This window comes from Procambarus clarkii, chromosome 55 (genome assembly GCF_040958095.1).
Source record: "Procambarus clarkii isolate CNS0578487 chromosome 55, FALCON_Pclarkii_2.0, whole genome shotgun sequence".
Classification (NCBI taxonomy): Eukaryota; Metazoa; Arthropoda; class Malacostraca; order Decapoda; family Cambaridae; genus Procambarus; species Procambarus clarkii.
The window spans coordinates 33880804-33902518 of record NC_091204.1 but is presented as its reverse complement, the minus strand read 5'-3'; the positions used below and the strand labels follow the sequence as shown (position 1 = coordinate 33902518).

General features: G+C 45.9%; 1 protein-coding gene across 1 annotated transcript in view; it reads left to right on the top strand.

The window, feature by feature from the left end:
- LOC138352990 (peptidyl-prolyl cis-trans isomerase-like) overlaps positions 1-2673 on the top strand; it is a 33214-nt gene extending 30541 nt beyond the window's left edge. The window contains exon 3 of the mRNA XM_069305654.1: positions 114-2673. Coding sequence (XP_069161755.1) covers positions 114-623 — 510 coding nt within the window. The 3' untranslated portion in view covers positions 624-2673. The remainder of the gene's footprint in view (positions 1-113) is intronic.
- The last annotated feature ends 19042 nt before the right edge of the window (positions 2674-21715 follow it).

The following is a 21715-nucleotide window of genomic DNA, read 5'->3' as shown; positions in this document are numbered from 1 at the left end:
ACTTTATTACACCCACTAGTCTTACTGACATTACTGATTTACTGAGTTATGATAACTAATATGATAACATTTTGTTGTACAGTTATCAGCATGATTTATTTCATTTTCTGCAGGAGAGTGAGGTTGTGGGCGTGCTGGAGCCCTCCTGCACCCTGGCGTTCCTTGACCTCGGGTGGGCGGGGTCAACAAGAGGGCGGGTCACCATCCGGCTGACCCCTGACACTCCGCTGGCCAGACAGTTTGTGTTGTTGTGTACGGGCCAGCGGGGCCACACCTACCGCAACACTAAACTGTTGCGGGTGTGGGGCAAGGGTCAGTCGGGGGAGTGGGTGGCGGGCGGAGACTACGAGAGTAATGATGGTAAGGGAGGAGCTCGACTGCTGCCTGACCTCCAGGGGCAGTACCGGAGGTCAGGCCGGGCAGGAGCTGTGTCGTGCTGGTGGGTGTCGGAGAGTCCCACGAGTGCCCAGTTCATCATCACCACCAGGGACGACCAGGTTTACCAGTGGCCAAATGTCTTCGGTGATGTGGTGAGCGGCCTGGATGTGGTGAGGGCAGCAGTCAACCACAGTGACATTACGGAGGTGACTGTGGTGGACTGTGGTGTTGTGCTGCCACTCTAGTTCACTGTACCACCACCATCACTACTGTGGTGTTGTGTTGCCACTCTAGTTCACTGTACCACCACCATCACTACTGTGGTGTTGTGCTGCCACTCTAGTTCACTGTACCACCACCATCACTACTGTGGTGTTGTGCTGCCACTCTAGTTCACTGTACCACCACCATCACTACTGTGGTGTTGTGCTGCCACTCTAGTTCACTGTACCATCACCATCACTACTGTGGTGTTGTGCTGCCACTCTAGTTCACTATCACCACTACTGTGGTGTTGTGCTGCCACTCTAGTTCACTGTACCACCACTACTGTGGTGCTGTACTGCCACTCTGGTTCACTGTACCATCACCATCACTACTGTGGTGTTGTGCTGCCACTCTAGTTCACTGTACCATCACTACTGTGGTGTTGTGCTGCCACTCTAGTTCACTGTACCACCATCATCACTACTGTGGTGTTGTGCTGCCACTCTAGTTCACTGTACCACCACCATCACTACTGTGGTATTGTGCTGCCACTCTAGTTCACTGTACCACCACCATCACTACTGTGGTGTTGTGCTGCCACTCTAGTTCACTGTACCACCACCATCACTACAGTGGTGTTGTGCTGCCACTCTAGTTCACTGTACCACCATCATCACTACTGTGGTGTTGTGCTGCCACTCTTGTTCACTGTACCACCACCATCACTACTGTGGTGTTGTGCTGCCACTCTAGTTCACTGTACCACCATCATCACTACTGTGGTGTTGTGCTGCCACTCTAGTTCACTGTACCACCATCATCACTACTGTGGTGTTGTGCTGCCACTCTTGTTCACTGTACCACCACCATCACTACAGTGGTGTTGTGCTGCCACTCTAGTTCACTGTACCACCATCATCACTACTGTGGTGTTGTGCTGCCACTCTTGTTCACTGTACCACCACCATCACTACAGTGGTGTTGTGCTGCCACTCTAGTTCACTGTACCACCATCATCACTACTGTGGTGTTGTGCTGCCACTCTAGTTCACTGTACCACCATCATCACTACTGTGGTGTTGTGCTGCCACTCTTGTTCACTGTACCACCACCATCACTACAGTGGTGTTGTGCTGCCACTCTAGTTCACTGTACCACCACCATCACTACTGTGGTGTTGTGCTGCCACTCTAGTTCACTGTACCACCACCATCACTACTGTGGTGTTGTGCTGCCACTCTAGTTCACTGTACCACCACCATCACTACTGTGGTGTTGTGCTGCCACTCTAGTTCACTGTACCACCACCATCACTACTGTGGTGTTGTGCTGCCACTCTAGTTCACTGTACCACCACCATCACTACTGTTGTGTTGTGCTGCCACTCTAGTTCACTGTACCACCACCATCACTACTGTGGTGTTGTGCTGCCACTCTAGTTCACTGTACCATCACTACTGTGGTGTTGTGCTGCCTCTCTAGTTCACTGTACCACCATCATCACCACCACTCCTGCATCACCCTGAACTGCGTGTTTTGATGACAATGTAGTTTAAGGACAGACCTTTATCACTATATCATCATAACTTCACTATCCTTGGTGTTTAACACTTTGGTATCATATACCTGACAATCACGGCTGTATCACCATCAATGCTATATCTTCTCAGTACTGTAACCTATCATTGCTGTATCACTATAGCTTCACTATCACCTCTATATATCACCATCACCTCAGGCCCCACACTTGGGGTCATATACTGACCATGTTGAGTAACAAATTGTTGGTGTCACTATATGACAGCTGTTGTCACTGTTATATCACCAACAGCTCACTATCACATAACACTGTCACTGCTACACCAACATCATTTCACTTTCTCTGCATTATCACCTCACACTGATATTTTTCCTCCTTACATTCACTGATATATCACTATCATTGCTACAACACCAATACCTTACTGTCACTGCTATATCACCACCATACTATCACAGTTATATCACAATCACTCAGGTGTGTTGTGATATTACCATACTGGACCATGGTGTGTTGTGATATTACCATACTGGTCCATGGTGTGTTGTGATATTACCATACTGGTCCATGGTGTGTTGTGATATTACCATACTGGTCCATGGTGTGTTGTGATATTACCATACTGGTCCATGGTGTGTTGTGATATTACCATACTGGACCATGGTGTGTTATGATATTACCATACTGGTCCATGGTGTGTTGTGATATTACCATACTGGTCCATGGTGTGTTGTGATATTACAATACTGGTCCATGGTGTGTTGTGATATTACCATACTGGTCCATGGTGTGTTGTGATATTACCATACTGGACCATGGTGTGTTGTGATATTACCATACTGGACCATGGTGTGTTATGATATTACCATACTGGTCCATGGTGTGTTGTGATATTACCATACTGGTCCATGGTGTGTTGTGATATTACCATACTGGACCATGGTGTGTTGTGATATTACCATACTGGACCATGGTGTGTTATGATATTACCATACTGGTCCATGGTGTGTTGTGATATTACCATACTGGTCCATGGTGTGTTGTGATATTACCATACTGGTCCATGGTGTGTTGTGATATTACCATACTGGACCATGGTGTGTTATGATATTACCATACTGGTCCATGGTGTGTTGTGATATTACCATACTGGTCCATGGTGTGTTGTGATATTACCATACTGGTCCATGGTGTGTTGTGATATTACCATACTGGACCATGGTGTGTTGTGATATTACCATACTGGACCATGGTGTGTTGTGATATTACCATACTGGACCATGGTGTGTTGTGATATTACCATACTGGTCCATGGTGTGTTGTGATACTACCATACTGGTCCATGGTGTGTTGTGATATTACCATACTGGACCATGGTGTGTTATGATATTACCATACTGGTCCATGGTGTGTTATGATATTGCCATACTGGTCCATGGTGTGTTGTGATATTACCATACTGGACCATGGTGTGTTGTGATATTACCATACTGGTCCATGGTGTGTGTTGTGATATTACCATACTGGACCATGGTGTGTTGTGATATTACCATACTGGACTATGGTGTGTTGTGATATTACCATACTGGTCCATGGTGTGTTGTGATATTACCATACTGGTCCATGGTGTGTTGTGATATTGCCATACTGGTCCATGGTGTGTGTTGTGATATTACCATACTGGACCATGGTGTGTTGTGATATTACCATACTGGTCCATGGTGTGTTGTGATATTACCATACTGGTCCATGGTGTGTTGTGATATTACCATACTGGACCATGGTGTGTTGTGGTATTACCATACTGGACCATGGTGTGGTGATATTACCATACTGGTCCATGGTGTGTTGTGGTATTACCATACTGGACCATGGTGTGTTGTGGTATTACCATACTGGTCCATGGTGTGTTGTGATATTACCATACTGGACGATGGTGTGTTGTGGTATTACCATACTGGTCCATGGTGTGTTGTGATATTACCATACTGGACCATGGTGTGGTGATATTACCATACTGGTCCATGGTGTGTTGTGGTATTACCATACTGGACCATGGTGTGTTGTGGTATTACCATACTGGACCATGGTGTGTTGTGGTATTACCATACTGGTCCATGGTGTGTTGTGATATTACCATACTGGTCCATGGTGTGTTGATATTACCATACTGGTCCATGGTGTGTTGTGATATTACCATACTGGTCCATGGTGTGTTGTGATATTACCATTCTGGTCCATGGTGTGTTGTGATATTACCATATGGGTGTGAGGTTATGACCACACATACACCAGTATGATCATACTGTAGCTGGTGTATGATGTGCTCAAACTGTATAGTGATGTCTTGGCTGATTAGCCTAGTGTCATGAATATTAATTTATGTAGTTATTCTTTTTTCGACAACACACTAGTATTAAATGTGTATTGCCAATGTATTCCATATATATCTATGTATATTATATATATTTGTACTATAAGTCCTTGCCATGTATTTGTGGATATATATTAGAAGTCTAGTGAATAGCAGTAGCCTAATGTCATGTAGCTTGAAAAACATCCGTATATACTTATATTATGGAATGCTACATAATGCTGTATAGGAAATATTATGTGAACTATGATGGAGAATGTATAAATTTAAGTCTCGGATGTATTACTGTCATGTATACTGTGTAATTTCCCTTTCATTATTGTTCATTACATTGTCCTCTAACATTAAATTAGATTTTGGCACTGTGAGATGTATACCACATAAACATGGTTTTGATACAAATGTTTTATATATATATACTTTATATTGTATTCATGTATACTTATGTATAATGGCTGGCTGGCAGACGTCTTGAAATCCTCTCTTAACCCCTCCTCCCCTCTCCCGCCAGTGTTACCATGTCTTGCCAATATGAATTCTTTGTTCACATATTTTTATATCATGATATAATCTTTAATGTACTGAATTATTGATATGTATTATTATGTAAGGTTGTGTATTATAGTCTTTATTTTGTTGATATATGAATTAGGAGTTCTTGATCGAGATATGTCTGTATATGAGCTTGAGATATTTGAAAGAGAGGAGTCAGCTGACTCATAGAGGTGGATACAGTGTCGCTCCCGGCCAGCATGGCTCTGGGCGGTCACTCTTTGATTTTCTCAGTTGATTATTATTATTAACATCTTTATAGACAAAAATAATTACAATTTTGCCTAATCTGAAGATTTTGATAAAGTCTTATTAAAGTGAGGATAATGCTGGTATTCACTGTCATGCAGGACAGAGGGTCATACATAAGACAATAGGTCTAAACTGTAGGCTGAAGCACATATATATAATGGTTACAATCAATGTTTTAATGTATGGATATGTGAAAACAACTTTCTATTGTGCACTGCCACACAAGAGCAGGGATGGTTCATAAGTGATGCAGCTTAGAAGTGATATAAATAAAAATTGTTCTTCATTCTTTAAAATGGACAAGCAAATTTTGGATAAATTGTTAGGATGTCGTCCAGAACACCTGAGTCAATAAAATATTTACACAGTTGGTGGTACAAGAGGCCAGGAGGTCTAAAGGCCTTTACGGTTTCACATTCAACAATATAGTGTTCTAGTGAATGCATTAAAGGTTTATCACAGAATTTACAATCTGAGTATTCTGGTAGTGGCTCAGCCTCACTAACCTGCCAGATGTGTCTATAGCCAAGGCGAATTCGCGCAATGACTACATCACACTGCCTGGTTCGGTTACTGTGCTGACCATTCAAATACCTATTATTACAAAACTTGTCATAACTCTTAATACTGCAGCTTTCAGGCCTCTGGGCATTTCTTAGTTCTTCTAAATCTGAAGTAATTTCTTTAATTTGTATGTTATTAATAATTGCATTACATAGTCCAAAGTCATAATCAATGTTTTCTTTCCTACAAGCCTCATTGGCCAATCGATCTACAAAGTCATGTTTTCCAACTCCAACATGGGATGGGATCGACACAAATTTTATACAAGAGTTATTATCATTGGCAAAAATTACATTCCATTTAATATTACAAGCTACTTCCAACATACCCCCCTCCCCGCTCAGCTCGTTGTCGCCGTGTGGGGGCTTAGTGGACGGCTGCCGGAGTGTGATGCTCCTTGGGACAGTCCTCTGTCCTTTTCTAGCCTTTTGCTCCTGCTGCCGTCCTCTCCAATTCTGCTGGGCATCTTTTCCTTTTCCTTCTGTTTCGTTTTTCTCCCCTCTCTTCTCCTATCTGCTTGCCGTTTCCTGCCGACCTTTTGCTCGTTCTGGTTCTTTCCTTGGACTTCTTCTATTTTGACGCCCGGGTGCTTGAGGAGGCATACTCTTGCACCTGTAGAACTGTAGTACCCGACAGCGAGAGCGAGGGGAACCTTTTATTGTCAATCCCCCTTTCGTCACTGAACCCGATCTCGACGGACTGTCGGTTTCTTAAGGTGGCGTTTGTGGGGCGTATACTCACGACGCACCCCTAGGAGGCCCCGGCAAGATCGGCGATAGCTTCTTGTTGGGTGTCCTGCCTCTAATTGTGGCTCCATGGTGGGTGTGGGGGCACATTCGTGAATGAATTCTTCTTTTCGTCATGATGATAACCCCTGTTTCGGCTGCTTCTGGTGTACCTTCTCAGGCTCGTGGGGTGGGCGACCAAGCCCCCGAGTTGGTCCGTATTGGAAGACCGGGCTCTGTAGCCTCCGCTGCATTGGGCCCCGACCTTGCTCCTCCTTTGGCCTCTCTGACTCCTTCCCCTGGCTCCCCTCCCTCCTCTGTGGTTGGGTCGAGCCCCAGGCCCCCAGTGGTGACTACCTCGTCCCCTGGCGCGGCTCCTTCTCTAGTTGTAACTACTGCGCCTTTTAACCCCTCTCTCTCTGGGGGTTCTCACCGCCGTCCTCATCACGGCCGCCCTCGCTCGGTTCCTTCCAGTTCTGCTACCTATCAAGCCTTGTTTGGTCCCGCTTCGTGGGCCAAATATTTTGATCTCCTCCCTCTTGATTCTGCGCCTCCTGACGATTTCTCCCTCCATCGACATCTCGTTGATTCCGTGGATGCCTCCATTACTTTCAACCCCACTCGTCTCGGTACACGTGTCGTTGCTGCTCCTTCTCAGGATGCTGCTTCCCGCTTGGCTGCCTTATCCTGCCTTGGCAAGACCCCTGTTCGGGTCTCGAAGAACGCTCAGTTGAATGCCAGTGTTGGCACTATTTTGCTCCCGCCCTATGTTGCGACCGGTGTTCGGGACCTGCGTGACTGCCACGACGATATTCGACATATCCTTGCTGCCCAGGGCCATTCTATTCTCCAGGTGGACACGTTTACTCGTCCCCCTTGTGGTAGTCGCCGTCAACCCCTCCGGGTTGTGAAGATTACCTTTGATGGTAGGACCCTTCCACCCTCTGTCATTCTTGCTGGTGCCAGGTGCTCTGTCCAGGAGTTCATTCCTTCTCCTCGGCTCTGCAACAAGTGCTGGAGGTTTGGGCATGGTGCCCTCCGCTGCTCCAGGACTGTCTCTCTCTGTCCTTTGTGTGGTGGCGAAGGTCACTCTAAGTCGGAGTGCACTTCTCCCCAGGCTCGTTGCCTCAACTGCGGTGAGGCCCATCCTACCTTCTCCCGTGCGTGTGTCCATTACAAGCTTGAGGCAGCCGTCCTCAACTTGAAGCACCGGGAGCGTTTATCTTTTCCCGAGGCGAGACGCCAGGTTCGCCGGCTCCCGCCTTATGCTAATATCTCTTATGCTCGCGTGTTGCGGTCTTCCTCTCCTCGTCCTTCCCGCCTTCCTCAGACTCACAACCGTTTCCGGGCCTTGGACCCTGATGCGCCCACTGCCCCCTCCTCTGTTCCTTTGGGTTCTCTCCCGAAGGATCCTCCTCGTGGTCCTCTGTCCGGGGTTCCCCTTCCTTCTACCCGGTCTGTCGTGTCTCCTGTGTCTTCTTCCTCGTCCCCCTCCGATCCTCCTTCCCATCCTCTTCCTCCATCTATCGGCTCTCCCCACCGCCTGTCGGTGCGGGCGGATGTCCATCGCTCTCCTAGCGGCCGTCGTGTGTGCTCTCGTTCGGCTTCTCCTGTTGAGACACTGGAATCCGTTGCCCGGTACGTAGTTGCTGGGACACCGGTCTCTTTAAGTCAGAAGCGTAAGCCTGGCTCCTCTCCTTCCTCTTCCCCGGCAGGTAAGAAGGCTTCGCTTTCTTCCTCAGCTCCTACGTCTGGTTCTGTTGCTCCTTCCCCTCCCGTTTCAGTGATTGCGCCCCCTGTTCCTGCTATGGAGGTTTCTTTGGCCCCTGCTTCCCTTTCGGTTGCTGGGGTGCGCTCCCCTCTTTCTACTCCCCCTCTTCCTGCTGCTGTCCTTGACTGCTCCTCTCCGTTGTCTCCTCCTCTTCCTCCTCCGGACCCCGCCCGCCCACCTCTGATCTGTTCTCCCGTTTCCTTCCCTCCGTCTTTGCTCAGTTTACCCATGCCCCCTAACCCTGACTTTGCTGACCCTGATCCCGACCCTGATATTCTTTAACGTGCTCTGTTGCTCTTTCGCCTTGGTTTCTTCCTTGTTCTCTGGTTTTGTCCTTTCTCTTCTCGTCGTTGTCCATTCTTCAATGGAACGTTCGAGGTTATTACGCCAATTTCCTCGAACTCCAACTTCTGATTTCGCAGTTTTCGCCCCTTTGTGTCTGTCTCCAGGAGCCAATGCTTGGTGCTCGTCCTGGTCGTTTTCGTGGCTATTCCTTTCTCTCCCCCCCCCCCCCCCCCCAGCCATTGCTGGGGCTTCTAATTCTTCTGCTCTCTTGATTCATGCTGATGTTCCCTTTGTTCCTTTACTTTTTCCTTCGCCTCTCCATTGTTCTGCTGCTCGTATCTTTGTGGGGAAATGGTACACAGTTTGTTCCATTTATCTCCCCCCGAGTGTCCCGCTCTCTCTTCCTGATTTGAAACACCTCCTAGACTCCTTGCCGGAGCCTGTGCTCCTACTGGGTGACTTCAATTGTCGTCATTCCCTTTGGGGTGACGTTGTGACGAATACCCGGGGTCGCCTCCTTGAGCCGTTTCTCCTCTCTTCTTCCCTGTCTCTTCTGAATTCTGGTGAGCCCACTCATTTGGACTCTCGGACTCGCACCCTTTCTTGTCTTGATCTTTCTCTCTGCTCTTCTTCTCTTTACTTAGATTTCACGTGGCAGGTTCTTCATGACCTCCATGGAAGTGATCATTTCCCCATCCTTGTTTCCTTTTTCTCTTTTCGCCCTTCCCTCTCTTTCCCTAGGTGGCAGTTTGCTAAGGCAGACTGGACCCTATTTACCCTCAGTGCTGCTCTCTCTGGCCTCTCCCTTCTGCCTCTCTCTTGCGCTCTCCTCCTTTTTCATGACACTGTCTTCAACGCTGCCCTCCGCTCTATTCCTCGCTCTTCCTCTCGGGGTCCGCGGAAGTGCGTTCCCTGGTGGAATGCGGACTGTGCTCGGGCTGTCCGCTGTAAGCGTGCAGCCTGGAAGAGGCACCGCCGTAGGCAGACGACCGATTCTTTTCTTTTCTTTCGGAAAGCGAGTGCGGTGGCCCGTAGGGCCATCCGTACAGCTAAACGTGAATGTTGGGCATCTTATGTCTCAACAGTTACGTCCGAAACCCCTCTGGCCCAGATCTGGAAGCGTATCCGCAAGATAGCGGGTAAGTTCGTTCCCGATGTTTCACCGGTCCTTCACCTCCATGATACTCTTGTGGCGGACCCGTTGCAGGTCGCTTCTGAACTGGGTTCCCACTTTTCTTCTGTTAGCTCTGGTCTTCATCTTCCCCAATCTTTCCTTCTTCGTAAACCTGTCCTTGAGTCTCGTCCTTTAGATTTCTGCACTCATCTTCAGCTTCCCTATAATGATCCCATCTCTCTCTCTGAACTTTGTTCTGCCCTGGCCCTCTGCGGGTCTACGGCGGCGCGCTCCGATGGTATTCATTATGAGATGCTTCGCCATCTCCCTCCGAGCACGTCTCAGTATTTACTGAGTCTGTATAATCGGATCTGGGAGTCGTCGTCAGTCGCTGAGGACTGGCTCGATGCCGTTGTCCTCCCTGTTCGCAAACTGGGGTCTCTGGGTACTTCCCCTAAGGACTTTCGCCCTATTGCTCTCACAAGTTGTGTCTGCAAACTCTTTGAACGTATGGTTAACGTTCGTCTGATGTGGTTCCTGGAACACCATCACCTCCTCTCCCCTTCTCAATTTGGTTTCCGCAAGTGCCGCAGCACGACAGATGTCCTGGTGAACTTGGAGGTCTATATTCGTACTGCTTTTGCTGCGAAGACCTCCGTTGTTGCCGTCCTTTTTGACCTGGAAAAGGCTTACGACACCACTTGGCGTTATCATATCCTATCTCAACTTCATTCTTTTGGCCTTCGTGGTCATCTCCCTCTCTTTCTCCGCAGCTTCCTCTCTCGTCGTTCCTTTCGGGTGCGCCTTGGTACCGCTCTCTCTCCCTCTTTTCAGCAATACGAAGGTGTGCCCCAGGGTAGTGTTCTGAGCACTACTCTTTTTCTGGTTGCCCTCAATAGTCTTCTTTCCTCTCTTCCTTCTGGTGTCTTCTCCGCTCTCTATGTCGATGATCTTACCCTTTGTTGTCAGGGTGATGATTCGCCTCTCCTTCAACGCCGGCTTCAACTTGCAATTGATGCCGTGTCGTCTTGGGCCACAGATCATGGCTTCAAGTTCTCTACTTCTAAGACTTGTGCCATGACTTTTACGCGGAAACGGGTTGTTCTTCGTCCCTCTTTGTCACTTTATGGTCATCCCCTTGAATACAAAGATTCCGCAAAGCTTTTGGGGTTATTCCTTGACACTCGTTTGTCTTGGTCTCCCCATATCTCTTACCTCCGTGTTGAGTGGTCTAAGGCCCTTACCCTCCTTCGGGTCTTGTCTAATACTTCTTGGGGGGCAGATAGGCGCACTCTCCTTGCTTTACATTCCTCTCTCGTCCTGTCTAAGCTCGATTATGGTTGCCCTGCTTACTCGTCTGCTTCTCCTTCTACTCTTCGCCGTCTTGATGCTTTGCACCATATTGGGTTGCGCCTCAGTTCTGGTGCCTTTCGTTCGACTCCCATCCTTAGCTTGTATGTTGACACTGGCTTCCTGTCTCTCCAGGACCGCTGTGATCGCTACTGTCTTCGCTATCTTGCGCGGTCCTTGCAACATCCTTCCTCTCGCCTCTGTCGTGCTTTAACTTTTACCCCTCCTGCGGTTCCTGTTCCTCTTCACCACCTCCCTCTTTCTGTCCGGTTATCTCGCCTACAGGATTCTCTTTCCGTTCGTATTTCTGATGTTTCTCCTCGTGTTGTTCCTTCTTTGCCCCCGTGGAGGGTCCCTCTTCCGCGGTTTTGTACATCCTTGACCCGTATCACTAAAGCTTTTACCCCTCCTACGGTTCTAAAACGCCTTTTCCTAGAGCACTTTTCTTTTCACTCCCACTCCGTTTCTTTCTTCACCGATGGGTCTAAGTCAGCGGACGGTGTTGGCTACTCTGTTGTTTTTCCTGATCGCACTTATATGTGTCGCTTGCCTCTGGAGACTAGCATCTTTACAGCGGAACTTTATGCTATTCTCTATGCTCTTCGTCTCCTGCTTTCTCGTTGTCAGTCTTCCTTTGTAGTTGTTGTTGACTCTCGTAGTGCCCTCATGGCTCTCGGGTCCTTTAATCCGGTTCATCCAGTAGTTGTCGAGATCCAGCATTGGCTGTTTCTCGTTCACAGTAAATTTAAGTCGGTTGAGTTTTGTTGGGTTCCCAGCCATATTGGTGTGTCTTTAAATGAGTGTGCGGATGCTGCCGCCAAGGAAGCTGTCCGCTCTTGTCCCATCTCTCATAAAGGCATTCCGTATTCCGACTTTTACCCGGTTATCCATTCCTCAGTCCTTACCCGTTGGCAGGCTTCTTGGTTGTCTGTTACTGGTAACAAGCTACGTACTCTTGAATGTTGTGTTTTCTCGTGGCCGTCCTCCTTCCACTGTAACCGGAGGTGGGAAACAGCTCTGGCGAGGTTGCGTATTGGCCATACTCGCTTAACCCATGGTCACTTGATGGAGCACCGCCCTGCCCCTTATTGTCCTAGTTGCATTGTCCCTCTTACGGTCGTGCATGTCCTTCTTGAATGTCCTGACTTCCAGGTCGAGCGTGTGTCTTGCTTTCCGACCGCCCCTCGCGGTCACCTGTCCCTCGATAGAATTCTTGGTGACTCGGATACTTTTGATATCGTTCGCCTTATGCGTTTTTGTTCTCGTATTGGCATCCTTGGTGATATTTAGCGCCCTCTGATTATTTTGCGTATTTGATGGTGCTACATAGCCTTCCCGGTTTGGTGCCTTCTTTTGATAATTACTTACTTACTTCCAACATACATTGTGATGGGTTATTTAAGGACTGCAGAGCACTTTTAGAGTCACAGAAAATAACTCCACCACCATTGAGCTTAAGGTATTCAGTGGCTAGATAAATACCCAATAGCTCGGTCTGTGTCGTGCTTGCCCAGTTGTTCAATCTCTGTGTACTAGACATGATCATTTCATTCCCTTTATATACTGCACATGCACAACCTGTTCTACCAGTGCCTAACTGCACAGAGCCATCAGTAAAGGCATAGGATTCAGTCGGTTTGAGAATTTGAAGATGACTGTCAATAGCTTCTAATGTTATACATCTCAAAATGTCAGTGTTATACATTTATTTTACACTGATGGGAGTATAATGCAGAGAGACCTCCACATCTTTCCAAGGGGGAATATAGTGAACAGTTTTATCAGGGTTAAGAGACACATTCAGTTTCTGAAGATTATAGGCACAACAACTGAGCCACACACTGTAGGGAGCTTCTTGCGGCGGATTGAGGGAACAGTCAGAATTGTTTAGAATGGATCTCAATTTAATTTGAATAGAGCTGGGGGGACCATTATTTTTCAAAGTTTTGGCGCAAAACATAGTACTAAGTAGAACTGTTCTTTCGTAAATGGAAGGTAAGTTTAGTTCCTTTCTCATGTTAACAATTCTGACAGTTCTAGGACAACCCAGGATGATGCGCATGGCATCATTCTGTACTACATCTAGGCCTTGTAATTGTTTAAGAGAAAAATTAAGAAGATGCAAGGCATAATAATCAACAACAGATCGTGTAAAGGCAATATGAAAACTACGAGCATATTTTATGTTAATGCCAAATCCTTTGCCAACAAGAGTTTTGAGAGGTTTAAGACGCTCAACTAGTTTTTTGCCCAGGTTGCTGACGAGATTTGTATCATTAACCTCGACTCCAAGATATTTATAAGACTCGCAAGTCTCCACGGGCATTCCATTAATAGTATAGTTAACATGAAGAGAATGGGGAATAAGAACCCTTGTTTTATGAACAGAGATTATGAGGCCACATTCTACTACTTTCTTGGAGAATGCATCAAGTAACACTTGTAGCCTTGGTTTACTGTGTGCCATAATACAAATATCATCAGCATAACATATAACAGTTTCAGTAGTTTGTACAGGTATGTCATGGATAAGTTTGTGCATAGGTATATTGAAGAGCATAGGGCTTAGGACACCACCTTGAGGTGTGCCTAGTTCGAATGCATCTGTTCTTGTACTTTTAACTCCTTTAAATAGGATACTAACACGCCTGTTGGATAGGTAGCTCTTTATCCAACTCAGAAGATTACCTTTGATTCCAAATTCAGCAAGTTGCTCTAATATTATTTCGCCATTCGCTACATCGAAAGCTGACTTTAGGTCAATAAAGGTTGCCTGTGTCCCATCCTGGAAGTGTACAAAATATTCAGCAAAGCATGTTTGTGTGCTACACTTGGGCATGAACCCATATAGGTTTGGGGCCAGTTTTTCTTTGACCTGAAACATGACACGATTGAGAATAATTCTCTCCAAGACTTTACACATGCAAGATGTAAGGGAAATGGGCTGAATTTTTGAGAGTTAGGTTTAGGAACTGGTATTATGAGACTTTGTGTCCATTTCTTTGGCAAGATACCTTGTGAGAGACTCATTTGATAGAGGTCAAGCAGAGGATGGCTAGGGACATCATTCAGTAAGCTCAAGGTGTTATAAGTTATACCATCCTCACCAGGGGCAATTTGTTTAGGTTTTCCTAATGCTGATGTTAATTCAAAGGGGGTTATAGCAAACTGATCTGTTTAATCTGGTGAGGAGCGTGCTATTTCAATATTAAAGTTTCTGTTAATGTTGGTATGTCTTAAATGCTGCTGTTTATCTGGGGGTAAGGAAGAAATTTGTGAGACACTAGACCATTGAGCTAGGAGCATGTCAGCATATTCTGCAGGAGTATGATGAAGCTGAACTGGGGCTGAAGGTTTGGTAATGTTTTTAATTTTGTTCCACATTTCTGATAATGTTGTAGTTCTATTGATACCTTGTAGGAATTGTTCCCAATATGTGTCCTTAACTTGACCCTTAAGCTCGCGAAAATCTCTGTTGGCATTAAGGAATGCAAGTAAATTGTCAGCCGTTTTGTCTCGTTTATAAGAGTCAGCAGCTGAAGCGCTTTAGCTCGCTCTGCAATAATAATAGGATCCTCTGTCCATGAGAAAGAACGAGTGTTCTATTTTTTCCTTGATTTAACCCAGGTATCATAATAACTGGTAATGATACTGACAAGATCAGTGTAAAAGTGGTCCACTGATAAAGGTGTATACCCAGTGTACCACTTATGTACATAAGCCTTAAAGTGCTGTTTAAGATTGTCTGGAATGTTAATTTTAACTCTAGAATGAGGACTGGACCTAATATCCGCCACATTGTATTCACAATATATTGCAAAATGATCACTTACTAGTTTCGGGATGAGCTTAACGTTAACATTGCTATCTACTAGGCTGTATCCAATCACATAATCCAGCCTACCCCCCAATAAATGGGTCTGTTTATCAGTATCATACACAGTAATATTATGATCATTAAGGTATTTCAAGAAGACCCTTCCATTATTGTTACACTGAACGTCACCAAGAGCAGTGTGACGAGCATTAAAGTCACCCATACATAACATAGCTGTGTTACCTGTAGGTGTCGGTAGCAGGTCTGCTTTAAGTACACTACATCGTCCATATATGTTATACAGTAGGAAATGGCTATTTGCAGTTTGTAATTTGAATTTTTGATAATGTATACTATCACTCCTGTGATTTTTAATTAGTTTACAGATTAATCCACTCTTAATATACGTTAGTAAACCAGTTCCAATACTGTTGTTGTATGCTATATACCCAGGTATCCTGGGTGGGACCTTCTTGATAGTTGTGGACGTATATGGTTCCTGTAAACACATCACATCCACGTCTCTCATTTTAGCATACAAGATTACGTCATTTATCCGAAGATTAACACTTCGAATATTCCAAGAAAGAAACTTAATTGTTTTTGTTTGATGAGCCATGGTTAAGTGTCAAGGGAATTAAGGTAACATTTAAGCTCGTTAAACACTTGGACAACATAAGCAACTTTGTTCCGTGTGTCCTGAGAACTTTTGTCTAGGAGGCGTTTAACCTGAGTAGGAGTTGGTGTTCTCTTAAACTCTCTACCTGTAACCAAACCAAGGGTGTCTTGACGATCCCTTGAGTTTGCTAGAAAACCTAGTACGACGTCACGTGGCTATAGAAGCTTAGCCGGTCAAACGGCTAAGACCAAGTGGCGTGGGACTCGGCTATTGAGCATACTCTGGGGTCCTTTGGAATTCGGTTAAGTTTCAGTAAGCATAGTCACGGACAGGGTAAAGGACAGAGTAGAGCCAATACCGTCCCGTGTTACAACTACCATATCCACCTTCGGTAAGAAGCAGAACAAGTCAGCAGATTGGTTCGAGGCCATTGCAGAGGAACTCTTACCCCTTGTAGAGGAAAAGAGAGGAGCTCTCTCATCCTACAAAAACCTGCCCTCAGAAAGGAACCTACAGGCCCTCCGTACTGCCCGCAGTAGAGTTCAACAAACTGTGAGGTGCTGTGCAAACGATTACTGGCTCCGACTCTGTTCCAGCATCCAGACTGCGGCCACTGTTGGCAACATAGGAGGCATGTACGAAGGGATCAAACAGGCAACAGGCCCTACACAAAACAGGACGGCTCCTCTTAAGTCAGCCACTGGAGAGATCATTAAAGACCGTGATCAACAGATGAATCGCTGGGTAGAGCATTACTCCGAACTCTACTCCAGAAAGAACTTGGTCAGCGTAGAAGCCTTGCATGCAATCAAGTGCCTGCCCATCATGGAAGAACTTGACCTTGAACCGACTGTGGAAGAAGTTGAGAAAGCACTGGATTCACTTTCCTCAGGGAAGGCCCCAGGAGACGACGGGATTCCGCCTGAAGTTCTCAAGTGCGCTCGTGGAACACTTAAAACTGAGCTTCATGAACTTCTGTGCCAGTGCTGGAGGGAGAGCTCGGTGGCACAAGACATGAGAGATGCAAACATCATCACTCTCTACAAAAATAAAGGTGACAGAAGCGATGTCAACAACAATCGTAGCATCTCCCTCCTCAGCGTCGTCAGCAAACTCTTCGCCAGGGTCGTCTTGGTCAGGCTTCAGATTCTTGCTGAAAGAGTGTACCCCGAGTCACAGTGTGGTTTCCGAGCAGAGGTCGACCACTGACATGGTGTTCACCCTGAGACAGCTTCAAGAAAAGTGCAGGAAGCAGAGAAAAGCCGTGTTCATCGCCTTCATTGACCTTACAATGGCCTTCGACCTCGTGAGCAGGGACGGACTCTTCAAGATCTTGGCCAAAATTGGCTGCCCACCCACCCTACTCAGCATGATACAATCGTTCCACAAGGACATGAAGGGCACGGTCGTGTACGACGGCTCAACTTCTGAACCATTCAACATCAAGAGTGGTGTTAAACAGTGGTGCGTTCTTGCTCCAACACTGTTTGGCCTCTTCTTCGCGATCCTCGTCAAGCATGCCTTTGAAACAACCACAGAGGGCATCTATCTCCAAACAAGATCTGATAGAACTATAATCTATCCAGACTCCGAGCAAAGACAAAAGTACAGATGCGAATCCTCAGGGAGTTCCTCTTCGCCGACGACGAAGCGATCATACACACAGCAGAAGACCTGCAGCAGCTACTCAACCGCTTTGCCGCAGCCTGTTCCGCATTCGGCTTGACAATCAGCCTGAAGAAGACACAGGTGATGGGACAAGACGTCAATGAGCTACCCTATATAAACATAGCAGACTATGTGCTGGAGGCAGTTCACGAGTTTGTGTACCTGGGCTCCACAATCTCAGACACCCTTTCCCTGGACACTGAACTCAACAGGCGTATCGGGAAGGCCGCAACAACACTGGCCAGGCTCACAAAGCGCGTTTGGGAAAATGCCAAACTGACAGTGCACACCAAGGCACAAGTCTTCATGGCATGCGTGGTGAGTACACTTCTCTACGGCTTGGAATCCTGGACCCTACGCTCTCACCAGGAGAGACGGCTTAATACCTTTCACATGCGGAACCTGAGACGCATCCTTGACATCACGTGGAAAGACCACGTCACCAAGAATACAGGACTCGAGAGAACAAGAGTCCCTTCAATGTTCACTCTCCTGAAACAGAGACACTTGCGATGACTGGCACATGTCACACATATGGAAGATGGCTGCAAACCAAAGGACCTCTTGTATGGAGAACTGGCATCAGGAAGGAGACCCACCGGAAGACTTCAGCTGCGTTTCAAAGACGGCTGCAAACGCGACCTCAAGCAGATGAGCATCGACATCAACAGAGGAGGTCTCGACCACTGTCAGACGCACCCGCTTCGGCGTTTACCTGCACTCGCTGTAGTTGGGACTGTCATTCTCGGGTTGACCTTCACAGCCACAGCAGGCGCAGCATCCAACTACACTATAACAACTAGACACCCAGGGCACAACTCCATAACCCGCACGGGGTTGACCTTCACAGCCACAGCAGGCCCAGCATCCAACTACACTATAACAACTAGACACCCAGGGCACAACTCCATAACCCGCACGGGGTTGACCGATGCCTACTTCTAGTTAAGGTAATTATGGCAAAATTATAGTACTAATAAAGACAATCATGTTAATATTATAGTAATAATTAGGTAGTTTTTGTAAAATTATAGTAATAATTAAAGAAATGATGGTAATATTATAGTAATAGTTCAGGTAATTATGGTAATATTATAGTAATAGTTCAGGTAATTATGGTAATATTATAGTAATAGTTCAGGTAATTATGATAATATTATAGTAATAGTTCAGGTAATTATGGTAATATTATAGTAATAGTTCAGGTAATTATGGTAATATTATAGTAATAGTTCAGGTAATTATGGTAATATTATAGTAATAGTTCAGGTAATTGTGAGATTTTTATTCCTGACAGGTTATCAAAAGAATTAAGTCCTATTGATGTTACGTTAATCGTAACTACCTCGCAAGAGAGGCAGACCTTAAACAGCAAGAGCTGCCAGTGGCAGATATTTAATCTTAAAGCCTAAGATCATAGGACCGCGGGAGCAAACCGCCAGGCGAAACCACTCGGGTAACACCTGTCACTTAGGTCGCTGGCTCCTCCTAGTTAACAAACTAATAAAGGGTAGCCGACGGATTCTCACCTCTTATTTATAGAAGTGTGGTGCTGTGCAATGGACTCGAGCTTTAGATACAGACTTGATATGAACATAAGCAGGCAAAGCGTTGCAGAACATAAAATGTGGGGCAGTAAAATTGGAAGGTTTGACGTAAACGACCGTTTTCTATAACAAAACAATTTATTCACAAAACAAGAACTAAAACTACTACACAGTGAATTTACGTTACTTTACTGTCACTCCAGTGGCACATTAAAGAACAGCTAATCAACAGCCTGATGGACCCACGGTCTCCTTATCCCGTCGTCGCTGACTGAACAATGACACTAACTGAACAAAGTGGTGCCCACTGGTGACGCAAGCTTGCAATCAATATTGTCACGGCTTCACGGTGACCAATACTATAATCACAAAAACTTGACTGGCGCTCGCTGCCCACAACGAGGTACCAAGTAACAAGGCGGTTAATCCAAGAATGATAACCCCTTATAAAAAAAAATCTTACGTTAACACTTGTCTCTCAGGACAAACAAAACAAAAGTTACTCTAATTGAATTTAAACAATTACGTTAACACACACGTGTCTCAACGACACTTAGATGGCATCAATAACTCGTAAATCAATTAATTACATCAACTTGAAAGTCAAGCATTCGGTGAGTAATTCCCAATTAATTACTGAATACAACAGCCTATTAATACAGACGAGTATTGACAAAGCCTACTGTCTCTCAACTGACAGTTCACTTCCGGTCTTACGACAAGATTACCTTAACGAGGGTAGACTACTGTACCACACACAATGTTCCAATACTCCGTGTAAACAACATCAACACCTGGTGAATTCACTAAGTGGCGATTACTAATTATCTTTAATTAGCTACGAGTGCTTAATCACTCTGTCCGCCGACAGAGCTGATCAGTCCAACGAATTACAACAGCTTAATTACAGCTCAATTGACTCCGATCATCACAGACCGTCAACCCCTTACGTTAATTACTCAATTAACGACAGCTCGTTAACTCGTTAACACTACGTTAGTCTTCACTTGACAATTCCTCCACTGCGTGAACTTCACTGTGACTGTTGCCTTTACACGTCCCTACGTTAATCACAACAATGTTCAACGAACAAGTGACCTCGTTAAGTAAATCGTGACCCCCGGTGACGTTAACTGACTTTAATTCTCACGGAATCCTTCACAGTACACAACGCCTTCCACCAAGGTCAAACTTGTCTACGGTTTTCACACGGTACAACACAGTACAACACAGTACATCCTTGCCACTCACGGCAAAACTTGTAAAGACTTCCCCCAGTAAATTATCCACCAATAATTCACACTTTACCACAACACAACAGTAAAATATATAACCAAGGGAAATCTCCCTGTTACCACTTTTCACTGCTGAAAAAAAGGAATCAAATTACAGTGAATACATACACGGCACATAGCAAAATTATAGAAGTAAATAACTCACTTTACCTCTGAATGTGTCACTAGGTGTCTTCACACACGTTATAAATCACAGTTGGGCCCAATCCTCAACTTGATGACAAACAGGGTAGACTCACACGTCTCCAATTCCCATTCACCTCCCCAGGTGGTCCCAGGAACAGAGGACAGACGGACCACTGGGGGCGAACCCAACTTCAGAGTTTTATTACCCAAACGGAAACAGTGTACTTACATTAATGATGTGGGGCCCCTCTTTCACTCACACATACACGTCAATCACACTCCCACTGCTGCTGCTGGATGATGACGTAGGCGTCCTCACTTCCTACACGTGGTCAGGTGGAGCACAGGGTCCTAGACCACGGGGTTAGCTCTACACACACACACAGAGACCAGGATGGCGCAGACACACCGGCACAGGCAGCCAAGGTTGTGCACAACAGCAGGGATGCGGTACCACGCCCCTTCCACTTGACACGGTACCCCAGGATACGATGGTACACGGTGTTACACGGTACACGAGATGGAGTCCTTCACTGTTCCTCAGAATTATAACATTTAAGGTTTCTCTCATAACACTGAAACCTTTTCTGGCATGTCTCACAGCAGTATCTTCAAGCACAGATACGATCGACGGCGGATGTCGTTTTTGTAGCCCGATAATTAACGCCTCACTCAGTCCAGCTCCTCTAAGATGGCGTCCCACAATTACGCGGCTAGATGACAAGTTCACACGGCTCGATACAAGCCCCTTTCCGATTACCAGATTCTTACGCACGGCACACGGAAAGATAGCAAGATGTTGGCGTGACTTTAGCAACGTTACAGGCGGTATTTTCCGATGCTTGGCCTAGCACGGGAAATGTCCTGTCCTCAGGCAGCAACGTATTAGGTAAGAATGTCTTTTCCCGCCAATATCATGCCTGGGGTACCCATGCGGTACCCCTCAGCGTCTTGGCCAATCACGGTTCAGTATTTCTGAGGCCCAGGCCCTCAGCCATTCCCGCACCTGCCCCATGACGCTACCCCCCCTCACACGAGGTGGACACGTGATAGGGGGGGTTGGTCTACGGCCGTTAACCCCCCATACCTCCCTCTCTACACTTGACTTGTACAAAAATTCCCTGAAATCAACTCCCTCCTGTAATTTTCTTCACAGACCTGATACAGCGATCAGAATGACATCAATGGCTAGCAAATGTCACGGGCTGTCCAACGACACCCAACACGACTGTGGAAAAGTTATATACAGAAAGTTGAATCACGGAAATCATGCACTATGAATCATCATAGTGCATCACTGGTGCACTATGCAATTTCGTACTTAATTCAGTGCACGAGAGAGCAGGGAAAATATGTCTCCTGACAGTAATATTATAGTAATAGTTCAGGTAATTATGGTAATATTATAGCAATAGTTCAGGTAATTATGGTAACATTATAGTAATAGTTCAGGTAATTATGGTAATATTATAGTAATAGTTCAGGTAATTATGGTAATATTATAGTAATAGTTCAGGTAATTATGGTAATA